The sequence below is a fragment of the Oncorhynchus mykiss genome, chromosome 15 (genome assembly GCF_057628025.1).
Source record: "Oncorhynchus mykiss isolate SJ-2025 chromosome 15, ASM5762802v1, whole genome shotgun sequence".
Lineage (NCBI taxonomy): Eukaryota > Metazoa > Chordata > Actinopteri > Salmoniformes > Salmonidae > Oncorhynchus > Oncorhynchus mykiss.
In genome coordinates, this window is record NC_143036.1 from 10,485,001 (window position 1) to 10,501,064 (window position 16,064).

The 16,064-nt window shown below is 50.0% G+C and overlaps 1 protein-coding gene across 4 annotated transcripts in view; it reads left to right on the top strand.

The window, feature by feature from the left end:
• Positions 1-16,064, top strand: part of LOC110489566 (semaphorin-5A) — a 295,669-nt gene that overhangs the window by 130,249 nt on the left and 149,356 nt on the right. For all 4 annotated transcript variants that reach the window (XR_005036038.2, XR_016486534.1, XM_036943683.2 and 1 more), the window contains exon 7: positions 14,393-14,606. Coding sequence is in view for 2 of the 4 variants with exons in the window: in XM_036943683.2 (XP_036799578.2) it covers positions 14,393-14,606 (214 nt within the window). In the remaining 2 variants the exon portion in view is untranslated. The remainder of the gene's footprint in view (positions 1-14,392; positions 14,607-16,064) is intronic.

The window sequence follows — 16,064 nt, forward strand, 5'->3', positions numbered from 1 at the left end:
CCATCTTCCAGGTCCAGCTTGACCCAAACACTTCCCTCAACACACAGGAAGAGCTCCATCAATACCCCCTTTTCATCTCAAACGTCCGGCACAGACACAGACACTCTGGTGGGTTGAGCTGGGTCAGGCCGGAGGCCCGGAGCGGAGGTAGTTTGTGTGGCCGGAACCAACAGTGATCCAAGTCGACCCACTGTAATAAATCTATCCAAAGTGACCCGTTCTGTTGTGCTGTTTGAATAAGTGTCAAGTCCCTAGAGGAAGTAGAAAGTCCATCTCTCGTTGATTAAGCTTTAGTGTGTCCGTCAAACAAGGCTTGTGTTCTGTATGGTTAGATATTGTGGAACCCCAATTGGAGAATATAGTATTTATAATTCAGTATTTATAATTTATTTGTGTTTCCAAGGGTTTCCATCGAAACAAACATTTATTTACACAACAGTATGCGTCTACCCAATAAATTGTAACAAGAAAATGTTGGTTTATATAAATCCACTCAGAAAAAAACATGACTTCAGCTTAGATTGATAGGAATGGAGGTGAAAATCTCGCTCTAAGCATATTTTATTCACCGTGAGATTTCACGGTTACACCATGTGTTATAATGACATATCAACACCGTACACGTTCCACCTCTTAAACGTATTCAGAACTGCTGCCTCAGGTTATGCTGCGTGACTTTTTAGTGGGAACAAGTGTCAGGGCCATGTGTAGGTTGAGCTGTTAAGTATTTTTAAACACAGAGAGCTGGATTTGGCCCGCTTTCAAAGGCAGGCAAACCAAACGTCTGAGCACCGAGTCTCACATCGAGCTGCTTGTGAAAACGGAAAGGCTTTCCTTAAGTAATAACAAGTTACCCAGGGCTTTCATTCATCCAGTGATGTGGTTTAATTACGCTTTACTCAGGGATTTCTTTAAGTCAGTGAGGGCGTTTAATAACGCATTATCCAGGTCAACTGATGGATTTCACTAGAGTCATTATAATGATCCAACTGTACCAGGAGGAATAACAAGTCATTATAATGACACAACTCTACCAGGAGGAATAACAAGTCATTATAATGACACAACTCTACCAGGAGGAATAACAAGTAATTATAATGACAGAACAATACCAGGAGGAACAACAAGTCATTATAATGACACAACTCTACCAGGAGGAATAACAAGTCATTATAATGACCCAACTCTAACAGGAGGAATAACAAGTCATTATAATGACCCAACTCTACCAGGAGGATTAACAAGTCGTTATAATGACCCAACTCTACCAGGAGGAATAACAAGTCATTATAATGACACAACTCTACCAGGAGGGATAACAAGTCATTATAATGACACAACTCTACCAGGAGGAATAACAAGTCGTTATAATGACCCAACTCTACCAGGAGGAATAACAAGTCATTATAATGACACAACTCTACGAGGAGGGATAACAAGTCATTATAATGTCCCAACTCTACCAGGACAAATAACAAGTAATTATAATGACACAACAATACCAGGAGGAATAGCAAGTCATTATAATGACACAACTCTACGAGGAGGAATAACAAGTCATTATAATGACCCAAAACTACCAGGAGGAATAACAAGTCATTATAATGACACAACAATACCAGGAGGAATAACAAGTCATTATAATGACACAACATTACTAGGAGGATTAACAAGTCATTATAATGACCCAACACTGCCAGGAGGAATAACAAGTCTATATAATGACCCAACTCTACTAGGAGGAATAACAAGTCATTATAATGACCCAACACTACTAGGAGGAATAACAAGTCATTATAATGACCCAACACTACCAGGAGGAATAACAAGTCATTATAATGACCCAACTCTACCAGGAGGAATAACAAGTCATTATAATGACCCAACTCTACCAGGAGGATTAACAAGTCGTTATAATGACCCAACTCTACCAGGAGGAATAACAAGTCATTATAATGACACAACATAATGACACAACTCTACCAGGAGGGATAACAAGTCATTATAATGACACAACTCTACCAGGAGGAATAACAAGTCGTTATAATGACCCAACTCTACCAGGAGGAATAACAAGTCATTATAATGACACAACTCTACGAGGAGGGATAACAAGTCATTATAATGTCCCAACTCTACCAGGACAAATAACAAGTAATTATAATGACACAACAATACCAGGAGGAATAGCAAGTCATTATAATGACACAACTCTACGAGGAGGAATAACAAGTCATTATAATGACCCAACACTACCAGGAGGAATAACAAGTCATTATAATGACACAACAATACCAGGAGGAATAACAAGTAATTATAATGACACAACATTACTAGGAGGATTAACAAGTCATTATAATGACCCAACACTGCCAGGAGGAATAACAAGTCTATATAATGACCCAACTCTACTAGGAGGAATAACAAGTCATTATAATGACCCAACACTACTAGGAGGAATAACAAGTCATTATAATGACCCAACACTACCAGGAGGAATAACAAGTCATTATAATGACCCAACTCTACCAGGAGGAATAACAAGTCATTATAATGACCCAACACTACTAGGAGGAAAAATAAGTCACTATGATGACCCAACACTACTAGGAGGAATAACAAGTCATTATAATGACATAACACTACTAGGAGGAATAACAAGTCTTTATAATGACCCAACTCTACTAGGAGGATTAACAAGTCATTATAATGACCCAACACTACTAGGAGGAATAACAAGTCATTATAATGACACAACTCTACCAGGAGGAATAACAAGTCATTATAATGACACAACTCTACCAGGAGGAATAACAAGTCGTTATAATGACCCAACTCTACCAGGAGGAATAACAAGTCATTATAATGACACAACAATACCAGGAGGAATAACAATTCATTATAATGACACAACTCTACGAGGAGGAATAACAAGTCATTATAATGACCCAACTCTACCAAGAGGAATAACAAGTCATTATAATGACACAACATTACTAGGAGGAATAACAAGTCATTATAATGACCCAACACTACCAGGAGGAATAACAAGTCTATATAATGACACAACTCTACTAGGAGGAATAACAAGTCATTTAAATGACACAACTCTACCAGAAGGAATAACAAGTCGTTATAATGACCCAACTCTACCAGGAGGAATAACAAGTCATTATAATGACACAACAATACCAGGAGGAATAACAAGTCATTATAATGACACAACTCTATGAGGAGGAATAACAAGTCATTATAATGACACAACAATACCAGGAGGAATAACAAGTCATTATAATGACACATACTACTAGGAGGAATAACAAGTCATTATAATGACCCAACACTACCAGGAGGAATAACAAGTCTTTATAATGACCCAACTCTACTAGGAGGAATAACAAGTCATTATAATTACCCAACTCTACCAGGAGGAATAACAAGTCATTATAATGACATAACACTACTAGGAGGAATAACAAGTCATTATAATGACACAACTCTACCAGGAGGAATAACAAGTCATTATAATGACACAACTCTACCAGGAGGAATAACAAGTCGTTATAATGACACAACTCTACCAGGAGGAATAACAAGTCATTATAATGACCCAACTCTACCAGGAGGAATAACAAGTCATTATAATAACCCAACTCTACCAAGAGGAATAACAAGTCATTATAATGACACAACATTACTAGGAGGAATAACAAGTCATTATAATGACCCAACACTACCAGGAGGAATAACAAGTCTATATAATGACACAACTCTACTAGGAGGAATAACAAGTCATTATAATGACCCAACACTACTAGGAGGAATAACAAGTCATTATAATGACACAACTCTACCAGGAGGAATAACAAGTCGTTATAATGACACAACTCTACCAGGAGGAATAACAAGTCATTATAATGACCCAACTCTACCAGGAGGAATAACAAGTCATTATAATAACCCAACTCTACCAAGAGGAATAACAAGTCATTATAATGACACAACATTACTAGGAGGAATAACAAGTCATTATAATGACCCAACACTACCAGGAGGAATAACAAGTCTATATAATGACACAACTCTACTAGGAGGAATAACAAGTCATTATAATGACCCAACACTACTAGGAGGAATAACAAGTCATTATAATGACACAACTCTACCAGGAAGAATAATAACTCTTTATAATGACACAACTCTACCAGGAGGAATAACAAGTCGTTATAATGACCCACTCTACCAGGAGGAATAACAAGTTGTTATAATGACCCAACTCTACCAGGAGGAATAACAAGTCGTTATAATGACACAACTCTACCAGGAGGAATAACAAGTCGTTATAATGACACAACAATACCAGGAGGAATAAAAAGTCATTATAATGGCACAACCCTACCAGGAGGAATAACAAGTCATTATAATGACATAACACTACTAGGAGGAATAACAAGTCATTATAATGACACAACTCTACCAGGAGGAAAAACAAGTCATTATAATGACACAACTCTACTAGGAGGAATAACAAGTCATTATAATGACACAACTCTACCAGGAAGAATAATAACTCTTTATAATGACACAACTCTACCAGGAGGAATAACAAGTCGTTATAATGACACAACTCTACCAGGAGGAATAACAAGTTGTTATAATGACCCAACTCTACCAGGAGGAATAACAAGTCGTTATAATGACACAACTCTACCAGGAGGAATAACAAGTCGTTATAATGACAAAGAACAGTGGGTTAACTGCATTGTTCATGCGCAGAATGACAGATTTTCACCTTGTCAGCTCTGGGATTCAATATTGCAACCTTCCAGATAATAGTCAACCCTCTAACCACTAGGCTACCTGCCTCCCCCCTCTAACCACTAGGCTACCTGCCTCGCCCCTCTAACCACTAGGCTACCTGCCTCCCCCCTCTAACCACTAGGCTACCTGCCTCCCCCCTCTAACCACTAGGCTACCTGCCTCCCCCTCTAACCACTAGGCTACCTGCCTCCCCCCTCTAACCACTAATCTATGTGCCGCCCCCCTCTAACCACTAGGCTACCTGCCTCCCCCCTCTAACCACTAGGCTACCCGCCTCCCCCCTCTAACCACTAGACTACCTGCCTCCTCCCTCTAACCACTAGGCTACCTGCCTCCCCCCTCTAACCACTAGGCTACCTGCCTCCCCCCTCTAACCACTAGGCTACCTGCCTCCCCCTCTAACCACTAGGCTACCTGCCTCCCCCCTCTAACCACTAGGCTACCTGCCTCCCCCGTCTAACCACTAGGCTACCTGCCTCCCCCCTCTAACCACTAGGCTACCTGCCTCCCCCCTCTAACCACTAGGCTACCTGCTTCCCCCCTCTAACCACTAGGCTACCTGCCGCCCCCCTCTAACCACTAGGCTACCTGCCTCCCCCCTCTAACCACTAGGCTACCTGCCGTCCCTGCACTCTAACCACTAGGTTACCTGCCTCCCCTCTCTAACCACTAGGCTACCTGCCTCCCCCCTCTAACCACTAGGCTACCTGCCTCCCCCCTCTAACCACTAGGTTACCTGCCTCTCCCCTCTAACCACTAGGTTACCTGCCTCCCTCTCTAACCACTAGGCTACCTGCCTCCCCTCTAACCACTAGATTACCTGCCTCCCCCCTCTAACCACTAGGCTACCTGCCTCCCCCTTCTAACCACTAGGCTACCTGCCGTCCCTACACTCTAACCACTAGGCTACCTGCCGCCCCCCTCTAACCACTAGGCTACCTGCCTCCCCCCTCTAACCACTAGGTTACCTGCTTCCCCCCTCTAACCACTAGGTTACCTGCCTCCCTCTCTAACCACTAGGCTACCTGCCTCCCCTTTAACCACTAGATTACCTGCTTCCCCCCTCTAACCACTAGGTTACCTGCCTCCCTCTCTAACCACTAGGCTACCTGCCTCCCCTCTAACCACTAGATTACCTGCCTCCCCCCTCTAACCACTAGGCTACCTGCCTCCCCCTTCTAACCACTAGGCTACCTGCCGCCCCTACACTCTAACCATTAGGCTACCTGCCTCCCCTCTAACCACTAGATTACCTGCCTCCCCCCTCTAACCACCTGGCTACCTGCCTCCCCCTTCTAACCACTAGGCTACCTGCCGCCCCTACACTCTAACCACTAGATTACCTGCCTCCCCCCTCTAACCACTAGGCTACCTGCCTCCCCCTTCTAACCACTAGGCTACCTACCGCCCCTACACTCTAACCATTAGGCTACCTGCCTCCCCTCTAACCACTAGATTACCTGCCTCCCCCCTCTAACCACCTGGCTACCTGCCTCCCCCTTCTAACCACTAGGCTACCTGCCGCCCCTACACTCTAACCACTAGGCTACCTGCCTCCCCTCTAACCACTAGATTACCTGCCTCCCCCCTCTAACCACCTGGCTACCTGCCGTCCCTACACTCTAACCACTGGGCTACCTGCCGTCCCTACACTCTAACCACTAGGCTACCTGCCGCCCCTACACTCTAACCACTAGGCTACCTGCCGTCCCTACACTCTAACCACTAGGCTACCTGCCGCCCCTACACTCTAACCACTAGGCTACCTGCCGCCCCTACACTCTAACCACTAGGCTACCTGCCTCCCCCTTCTAACCACTAGGCTACCTGCCGTCCCTACACTCTAACCACTAGGCTACCTGCCGTCCCTACACTCTAACCACTAGGCTACCTGCCGTCCCTACACTCTAACCACTAGGCTACCTGCCGCCCCTACACTCTAACCACTAGGCTACCTGCCGCCCCTCCACTCTAACCACTAGGCTACCTGCCGCCGCTCCACTCTAACCACTAGGCTACCTGCCGCCCCTCCACTCTAACCACTAGACTACCTGCCGTCCCTACACTCTAACCACTAGGCTACCTGCCGTCCCTACACTCTAACCACTAGGCTACCTGCCGTCCCTACACTCTAACCACTAGGCTACCTGCCGCCCCTCCACTCTAACCACTAGGCTACCTGCCTCCCCTACACTCTAACCACTAGGCTACCTGCCGTCCCTACACTCTAACCACTAGGCTACCTGCCGTCCCTACACTCTAACCACTAGGCTACCTGCCGCCCCTCCACTCTAACCACTAGACTACCTGCCGTCCCTACACTCTAACCACTAGGCTACCTGCCGTCCCTACACTCTAACCACTAGGCTACCTGCCGTCCCTACACTCTAACCACTAGACTACCTGCCGCCCCCCCACTCTAACCACTAGGCTACCTGCCGTCCCTACACTCTAACCACTAGATTACCTGCCTCCCCCCTCTAACCACCTGGCTACCTGCCGTCCCTACACTCTAACCACTAGGCTACCTGCCGTCCCTACACTCTAACCACTAGGCTACCTGCCTCCCCCCTCTAACCACTAGGCTACCTGCCGTCCCTACACTCTAACCACTAGATTACCTGCCTCCCCCCTCTAACCACCTGGCTACCTGCCGTCCCTACACTCTAACCACTAGGCTACCTGCCGTCCCTACACTCTAACCACTAGGCTACCTGCCGTCCCTACACTCTAACCACTAGGCTACCTGCCTCCCCCCTCTAACCACTAGGCTACCTGCCGCGCCTACACTCTAACCACTAGGCTACCTGCCGTCCCTACACTCTAACCACTAGGCTACCTGCCTCCCCCCTCTAACCACTAGGCTACCTGCCTCCCCCCTCTAACCACTAGGCTACCTGCCGTCCCTACACTCTAACCACTAGGCTACCTGCCGTCCCTACACTCTAACCACTAGGCTACCTGCCTCCCCCCTCTAACCACTAGGCTACCTGCCGTCCCTACACTCTAACCACTAGATTACCTGCCTCCCCCCTCTAACCACCTGGCTACCTGCCGTCCCTACACTCTAACCACTAGGCTACCTGCCGTCCCTACACTCTAACCACTAGGCTACCTGCCGTCCCTACACTCTAACCACTAGACTACCTGCCGCCCCCCCACTCTAACCACTAGGCTACCTGCCGCCCCTACACTCTAACCACTAGATTACCTGCCTCCCCCCTCTAACCACTAGGCTACCTGCCTCCCCCTTCTAACCACTAGGCTACCTACCGCCCCTACACTCTAACCATTAGGCTACCTGCCTCCCCTCTAACCACTAGATTACCTGCCTCCCCCCTCTAACCACCTGGCTACCTGCCTCCCCCTTCTAACCACTAGGCTACCTGCCGCCCCTACACTCTAACCACTAGGCTACCTGCCTCCCCTCTAACCACTAGATTACCTGCCTCCCCCCTCTAACCACCTGGCTACCTGCCGTCCCTACACTCTAACCACTGGGCTACCTGCCGTCCCTACACTCTAACCACTAGGCTACCTGCCGCCCCTACACTCTAACCACTAGGCTACCTGCCGTCCCTACACTCTAACCACTAGGCTACCTGCCGCCCCTACACTCTAACCACTAGGCTACCTGCCGCCCCTACACTCTAACCACTAGGCTACCTGCCTCCCCCTTCTAACCACTAGGCTACCTGCCGTCCCTACACTCTAACCACTAGGCTACCTGCCGTCCCTACACTCTAACCACTAGGCTACCTGCCGTCCCTACACTCTAACCACTAGGCTACCTGCCTCCCCTCTAACCACTAGATTACCTGCCTCCCCCCTCTAACCACCTGGCTACCTGCCGTCCCTACACTCTAACCACTGGGCTACCTGCCGTCCCTACACTCTAACCACTAGGCTACCTGCCGCCCCTACACTCTAACCACTAGGCTACCTGCCGTCCCTACACTCTAACCACTAGGCTACCTGCCGCCCCTACACTCTAACCACTAGGCTACCTGCCGCCCCTACACTCTAACCACTAGGCTACCTGCCTCCCCCTTCTAACCACTAGGCTACCTGCCGTCCCTACACTCTAACCACTAGGCTACCTGCCGTCCCTACACTCTAACCACTAGGCTACCTGCCGTCCCTACACTCTAACCACTAGGCTACCTGCCGCCCCTACACTCTAACCACTAGGCTACCTGCCGCCCCTCCACTCTAACCACTAGGCTACCTGCCGCCGCTCCACTCTAACCACTAGGCTACCTGCCGCCCCTCCACTCTAACCACTAGACTACCTGCCGTCCCTACACTCTAACCACTAGGCTACCTGCCGTCCCTACACTCTAACCACTAGGCTACCTGCCGTCCCTACACTCTAACCACTAGGCTACCTGCCGCCCCTCCACTCTAACCACTAGGCTACCTGCCTCCCCTACACTCTAACCACTAGGCTACCTGCCGTCCCTACACTCTAACCACTAGGCTACCTGCCGTCCCTACACTCTAACCACTAGGCTACCTGCCGCCCCTCCACTCTAACCACTAGACTACCTGCCGTCCCTACACTCTAACCACTAGGCTACCTGCCGTCCCTACACTCTAACCACTAGGCTACCTGCCGTCCCTACACTCTAACCACTAGACTACCTGCCGCCCCCCCACTCTAACCACTAGGCTACCTGCCGTCCCTACACTCTAACCACTAGATTACCTGCCTCCCCCCTCTAACCACCTGGCTACCTGCCGTCCCTACACTCTAACCACTAGGCTACCTGCCGTCCCTACACTCTAACCACTAGATTACCTGCCTCCCCCCTCTAACCACCTGGCTACCTGCCGTCCCTACACTCTAACCACTAGGCTACCTGCCGTCCCTACACTCTAACCACTAGGCTACCTGCCTCCCCCCTCTAACCACTAGGCTACCTGCCGTCCCTACACTCTAACCACTAGATTACCTGCCTCCCCCCTCTAACCACCTGGCTACCTGCCGTCCCTACACTCTAACCACTAGGCTACCTGCCGTCCCTACACTCTAACCACTAGGCTACCTGCCGTCCCTACACTCTAACCACTAGGCTACCTGCCTCCCCCCTCTAACCACTAGGCTACCTGCCGCGCCTACACTCTAACCACTAGGCTACCTGCCGTCCCTACACTCTAACCACTAGGCTACCTGCCTCCCCCCTCTAACCACTAGGCTACCTGCCTCCCCCCTCTAACCACTAGGCTACCTGCCGTCCCTACACTCTAACCACTAGGCTACCTGCCGTCCCTACACTCTAACCACTAGGCTACCTGCCTCCCCCCTCTAACCACTAGGCTACCTGCCGTCCCTACACTCTAACCACTAGATTACCTGCCTCCCCCCTCTAACCACCTGGCTACCTGCCGTCCCTACACTCTAACCACTAGGCTACCTGCCGTCCCTACACTCTAACCACTAGGCTACCTGCCGTCCCTACACTCTAACCACTAGACTACCTGCCGCCCCCCCACTCTAACCACTAGGCTACCTGCCGTCCCTACACTCTAACCACTAGATTACCTGCCTCCCCCCTCTAACCACCTGGCTACCTGCCGTCCCTACACTCTAACCACTAGGCTACCTGCCGTCCCTACACTCTAACCACTAGGCTACCTGCCTCCCCCCTCTAACCACTAGGCTACCTGCCGTCCCTACACTCTAACCACTAGATTACCTGCCTCCCCCCTCTAACCACCTGGCTACCTGCCGTCCCTACACTCTAACCACTAGGCTACCTGCCGTCCCTACACTCTAACCACTAGGCTACCTGCCTCCCCCCTCTAACCACTAGGCTACCTGCCTCCCCCCTCTAACCACTAGGCTACCTGCCGTCCCTACACTCTAACCACTAGGCTACCTGCCGTCCCTACACTCTAACCACTAGGCTACCTGCCTCCCCCCTCTAACCACTAGGCTACCTGCCGTCCCTACACTCTAACCACTAGATTACCTGCCTCCCCCCTCTAACCACCTGGCTACCTGCCGTCCCTACACTCTAACCACTAGGCTACCTGCCGTCCCTACACTCTAACCACTAGGCTACCTGCCGTCCCTACACTCTAACCACTAGGCTACCTGCCTCCCCCCTCTAACCACTAGGCTACCTGCCGTCCCTACACTCTAACCACTAGGCTACCTGCCGTCCCTACACTCTAACCACTAGGCTACCTGCCGTCCCTACACTCTAACCACTAGGCTACCTGCCGTCCCTACACTCTAACCACTAGGCTACCTGCCGTCCCTACACTCTAACCACTAGGCTACCTGCCGTCCCTACACTCTAACCACTAGGCTACCTGCCGTCCCTACACTCTAACCATTAGGCTACCTGCCGTCCCTACACTCTAACCATTAGGCTACCTGCCGTCCCTACACTCTAACCACTAGATTACCTGCCTCCCCCCTCTAACCACTAGGCTACCTGCCGTCCCTACACTCTAACCACCAGGCTACCTGCCGTCCCTACACTCTAACCACTAGGCTACCTGCCGTCCCTACACTCTAACCATTAGGCTACCTGCCGTCCCTACACTCTAACCACTAGGCTACCTGCCGTCCCTACACTCTAACCACTAGAATACCTGCCGTCCCTACACTCTAACCACCTGGCTACCTGCCGTCCCTACACTCTAACCACTAGGCTACCTGCCGTCCCTACACTCTAACCACTAGGCTACCTGCCGTCCCTACACTCTAACCACCTGGCTACCTGCCGTCCCTACACTCTAACCACTAGGCTACCTGCCGCCCCTACACTCTAACCACTAGGCTACCTGCCGCCCCCCTCTAACCACTAGATTACCTGCCTCCCCCCTCTAACCACTAGGCTACCTGCCGTCCCTACACTCTAACCACTAGGCTACCTGCCGTCCCTACACTCTAACCACTAGGCTACCTGCCGTCCCTACACTCTAACCACTAGGCTACCTGCCGCCCCCCTCTAACCACTAGATTACCTGCCTCCCCCCTCTAACCACTAGGCTACCTGCCGTCCCTACACTCTAACCACTAGGCTACCTGCCGTCCCTACACTCTAACCACCTGGCTACCTGCCGTCCCTACACTCTAACCACTAGGCTACCTGCCGTCCCTACACTCTAACCATTAGGCTACCTGCCGCCCCTACACTCTAACCACTAGGCTACCTGCCGTCCCTACACTCTAACCACTAGGCTACCTGCCGCCCCCCTCTAACCACTAGATTACCTGCCTCCCCCCTCTAACCACTAGGCTACCTGCCGTCCCTACACTCTAACCACTAGGCTACCTGCCGTCCCTACACTCTAACCACCTGGCTACCTGCCGTCCCTACACTCTAACCACTAGGCTACCTGCCGTCCCTACACTCTAACCACTAGGCTACCTGCCGTCCCTACACTCTAACCATTAGGCTACCTGCCACCTCTACACTCTAACCACTAGATTACCTGCTTCCCCCCTCTAACCACTAGGCTACCTGCCGCCCCCCTCTAACCACTAGGCTACCTGCCGTCCCTACACTCTAACCACTAGGCTACCTGCCGTCCCTACACTCTAACCACTAGGCTACCTGCCGTCCCTACACTCTAACCACTAGGCTACCTGCCGTCCCTACACTCTAACCACTAGGCTACCTACCTCCTCTACACTCTAACCACTAGGCTACCTGCCTCCCCTCTAACCACTAGGCCACCTGCCTCCCCCCTCTAACCATTAGGCTACCTGCCGTCCCTACACTCTAACCACTAGGCCACCTGCCTCCCCCCTCTAACCATTAGGCCACCTGCCTCCCCCCTCTAACCACTAGGCTACCTGCCTCCCCCCTCTAACCACTAGGCTACCTGCCGTCCCTACACTCTAACCACTAGGCTACCTGCCGCCCCCCTCTAACCACTAGATTACCTGCCTCCCCCCTCTAACCACTAGGCTACCTGCCGTCCCTACACTCTAACCACTAGGCTACCTGCCGTCCCTACACTCTAACCACCTGGCTACCTGCCGTCCCTACACTCTAACCACTAGGCTACCTGCCGTCCCTACACTCTAACCATTAGGCTACCTGCCACCTCTACACTCTAACCACTAGATTACCTGCTTCCCCCCTCTAACCACTAGGCTACCTGCCGCCCCCCTCTAACCACTAGGCTACCTGCCGTCCCTACACTCTAACCACTAGGCTACCTGCCGTCCCTACACTCTAACCACTAGGCTACCTGCCGTCCCTACACTCTAACCACTAGGCTACCTGCCGTCCCTACACTCTAACCACTAGGCTACCTACCTCCTCTACACTCTAACCACTAGGTTACCTGCCTCCCTCTCTAACCACTAGGCTACCTGCCGTCCCTACACTCTAACCACTAGGCTACCTGCCGTCCCTACACTCTAACCACTAGGCTACCTGCCGTCCCTACACTCTAACCACTAGGCTACCTGCCTCCCCTCTAACCACTAGGCCACCTGCCTCCCCCCTCTAACCATTAGGCTACCTGCCGTCCCTACACTCTAACCACTAGGCCACCTGCCTCCCCCCTCTAACCATTAGGCCACCTGCCTCCCCCCTCTAACCACTAGGCTACCTGCCTCCCCCCTCTAACCACTAGGCTACCTGCCGTCCCTACACTCTAACCATTAGGCTACCTGCCGCCCCTATTTGAGCTGGGTACTGTAAGATGGTCCTACGGTAACGATAAGTGACAGGTTTTTTCCTAGAGGAAAAAAGCAGTTTCACAGGCATTATAGTTCATGGGACTCCAATATCCTTATTTTTAATCTGAGCTCTGTACAAATGTCAATTACCTCTTGGACATGGAGGGCTGATAATGTACAAGACAAGACGTGCGTGTGTGTATGTGTGTGTTGACTGTGTGTGTGGTGGAAGCAATGATTAGCATTAGCATGAATGGAGTGGATGATAATCATGACAAGAATGTAATGAGATGAAGAATTCCTACTTATAAGCACAAGCACTCTGCTCTCACATTGCTTTGCCTTGAACTTGTATTATCATGATCAGTTATTCAAGTCAAACTCCCAAATATCTCCCTCGTCCTGTGGTAACCAAGCAACATCCCAAGTGCTCAATGTTTAGCCTTGTCTCATTGTGTGATCGTTCTGCTGCAACTGACAGTAATGGAGACCCCACCTCACCTGCTCCACCTCTGTCCCCCTCTCCCCCCACCTCATCTCCTCCACCTCTGTCCCCCTCTCTCCTCCCCCTCATCTCCTCCACCTCTGTCCCCCTCTCCCCCCCTCATCTCCTCCACCTCTGTCCCCCCCCACCCTCATCTCCACCTCCCCCCCCACCCTCATCTCCTCCACCTCTGTCCCCCTCTCTCCTCCCCCCCTCATCTGCTCCACCTCTGTCCCCCTCTCTCCTCCCCCCCTCATCTGCTCCACCTCTGTCCCCCTCTCTCCTCCCCCCTCATCTCCTCCACCTCTGTCCCCCTCTCCCCCCCTCATCTGCTCCACCTCTGTCCCTCTCCCTCTTCCCCCCCTCACCTCCTCCCCCTCTCCCTCCTCCCCCTCTCCCTCCTGCCCCGCCCCCTCCTGCCCCGCCCCCTCTAGCTGACCAACCTGACAGAGATCCATGACCAGATCAGTGGGATGGCCCGTTGTCCCTACAACCCTCTCCATAACTCCACAGCCCTGATCACGTCCAGTGGAGATCTGTATGCTGCTACCGCCATGGACTTCTCTGGCAGAGACCCAGCTATCTACCGCAGTCTGGGGGGGCTGCCGCCTCTACGCACCGCACAGTACAACTCCAAATGGCTGAATGGTAGGCCGGGGTACTGGGTAAAGGAAAGGGGAGTAGGAGATAGTGGGGTGTTATTATACAATGCTTAGGACATCTCCAAATGGCTGAATGCTAGGCTGTGGTACTGGGTAAAGGAAAGGGGAGTAGGAGATAGTGGGGTGTTATTATACAATGCTTAGGACAACTCCAAATGGCTGAATGGTAGACCGGGGTACTGGGTAAAGGAAAGGGGAGTAGGAGATAGTGGGGTGTTATTATACAATGCTTAGGACAACTCCAAATGTCTGAATGGTAGGCCGTGACCTGGAAGGAAGTGAAGGGTAGGGGGATAAGCAGTAGTAGTATAGAGATGTAGAAAAGGGGTTGAAGGAGGTAACTTGTGATGTCTGTCACTGTCACACAGTTCACCGATGACAAGACCATAAACACACTTTGTTTTGTTCTCATTCCTTTCAAGACAACAAGGGCTCAAAGTCTTTAACTTCTTTAAAAAAATAATAATTATGTCACAAAATCTTTCTCGTTCTTTATTGACATGTTTGCCTCTTTCCTTGTCGAAGGACATCAAAGTGAAATTTTCATCTGGTAGTGAAACAATGAAATCAGCGTGTCGGCCTGAAGAGCTCAGTGTGTTCCAGTTCAGAAGCACAGCCCCCCTGGAACAAGGCTGCTGATTGAAAACGCTGCTTCACTCATTCTCTCCCTCTAAAAGAGTCAATCTCTTGTCAACCAGGGATCTGATTCGCTTTAAACCAATAAAATACAACCATAAAAATAAATATATACTGTGGATAAAAAGGCTCCACGTGTTGCAGCAACCTTTGAGAAAAGGGTTCAGCAACTCATTTTATGTCAAATAGATTTCTCTCTCTCTCTCTCTCTCTCTCTCTCTCTCTCTCTCTCTTCTCCAGTGATGCTGTGCAAAGCTGAGGAGGAGAAGACCGTTTGAAAGAGCAACAAAAAAAAATAATGTTTAATTTAAAAGTGGATTAAATCACTGTCAAGGAGGATAATGCATGTGGTTAAGGTCCAATAATGTCACACATAAAAATGAACACCCCAGCAATGAGTGGATGTGGGAGGTCAGCAGATTTACGGCACTACATCACTGCTTTGGTGATTCCTCATCTGAATCTGTAGGCTTCCCAGGATGAATAATAGGTTTCACTATTGGAACACAAAAGTCATTCATAAAAATGCCATCATTTATTTCCCCTAATCACCTTTACCTCACAGCTCTACATCAAGATCCTATGGACCCCCCTAAATAAATAAACATAAATATGGGTTGTATTTACAATGGTGTTTGTTCTTCACTGGTTGCCCTTTTCTTGTGGCAACAGGTCACACATATTGCTGCTGTGATGGCACACTGTGGAATTTCACCCAGTAGATATGGGAGTTTTTCAAAACTGGGTTTGTTTTCAAAATTGGGTTTGTCTGTGTAACCTGAGGGAAATATGTGTCTCTAATATGGTC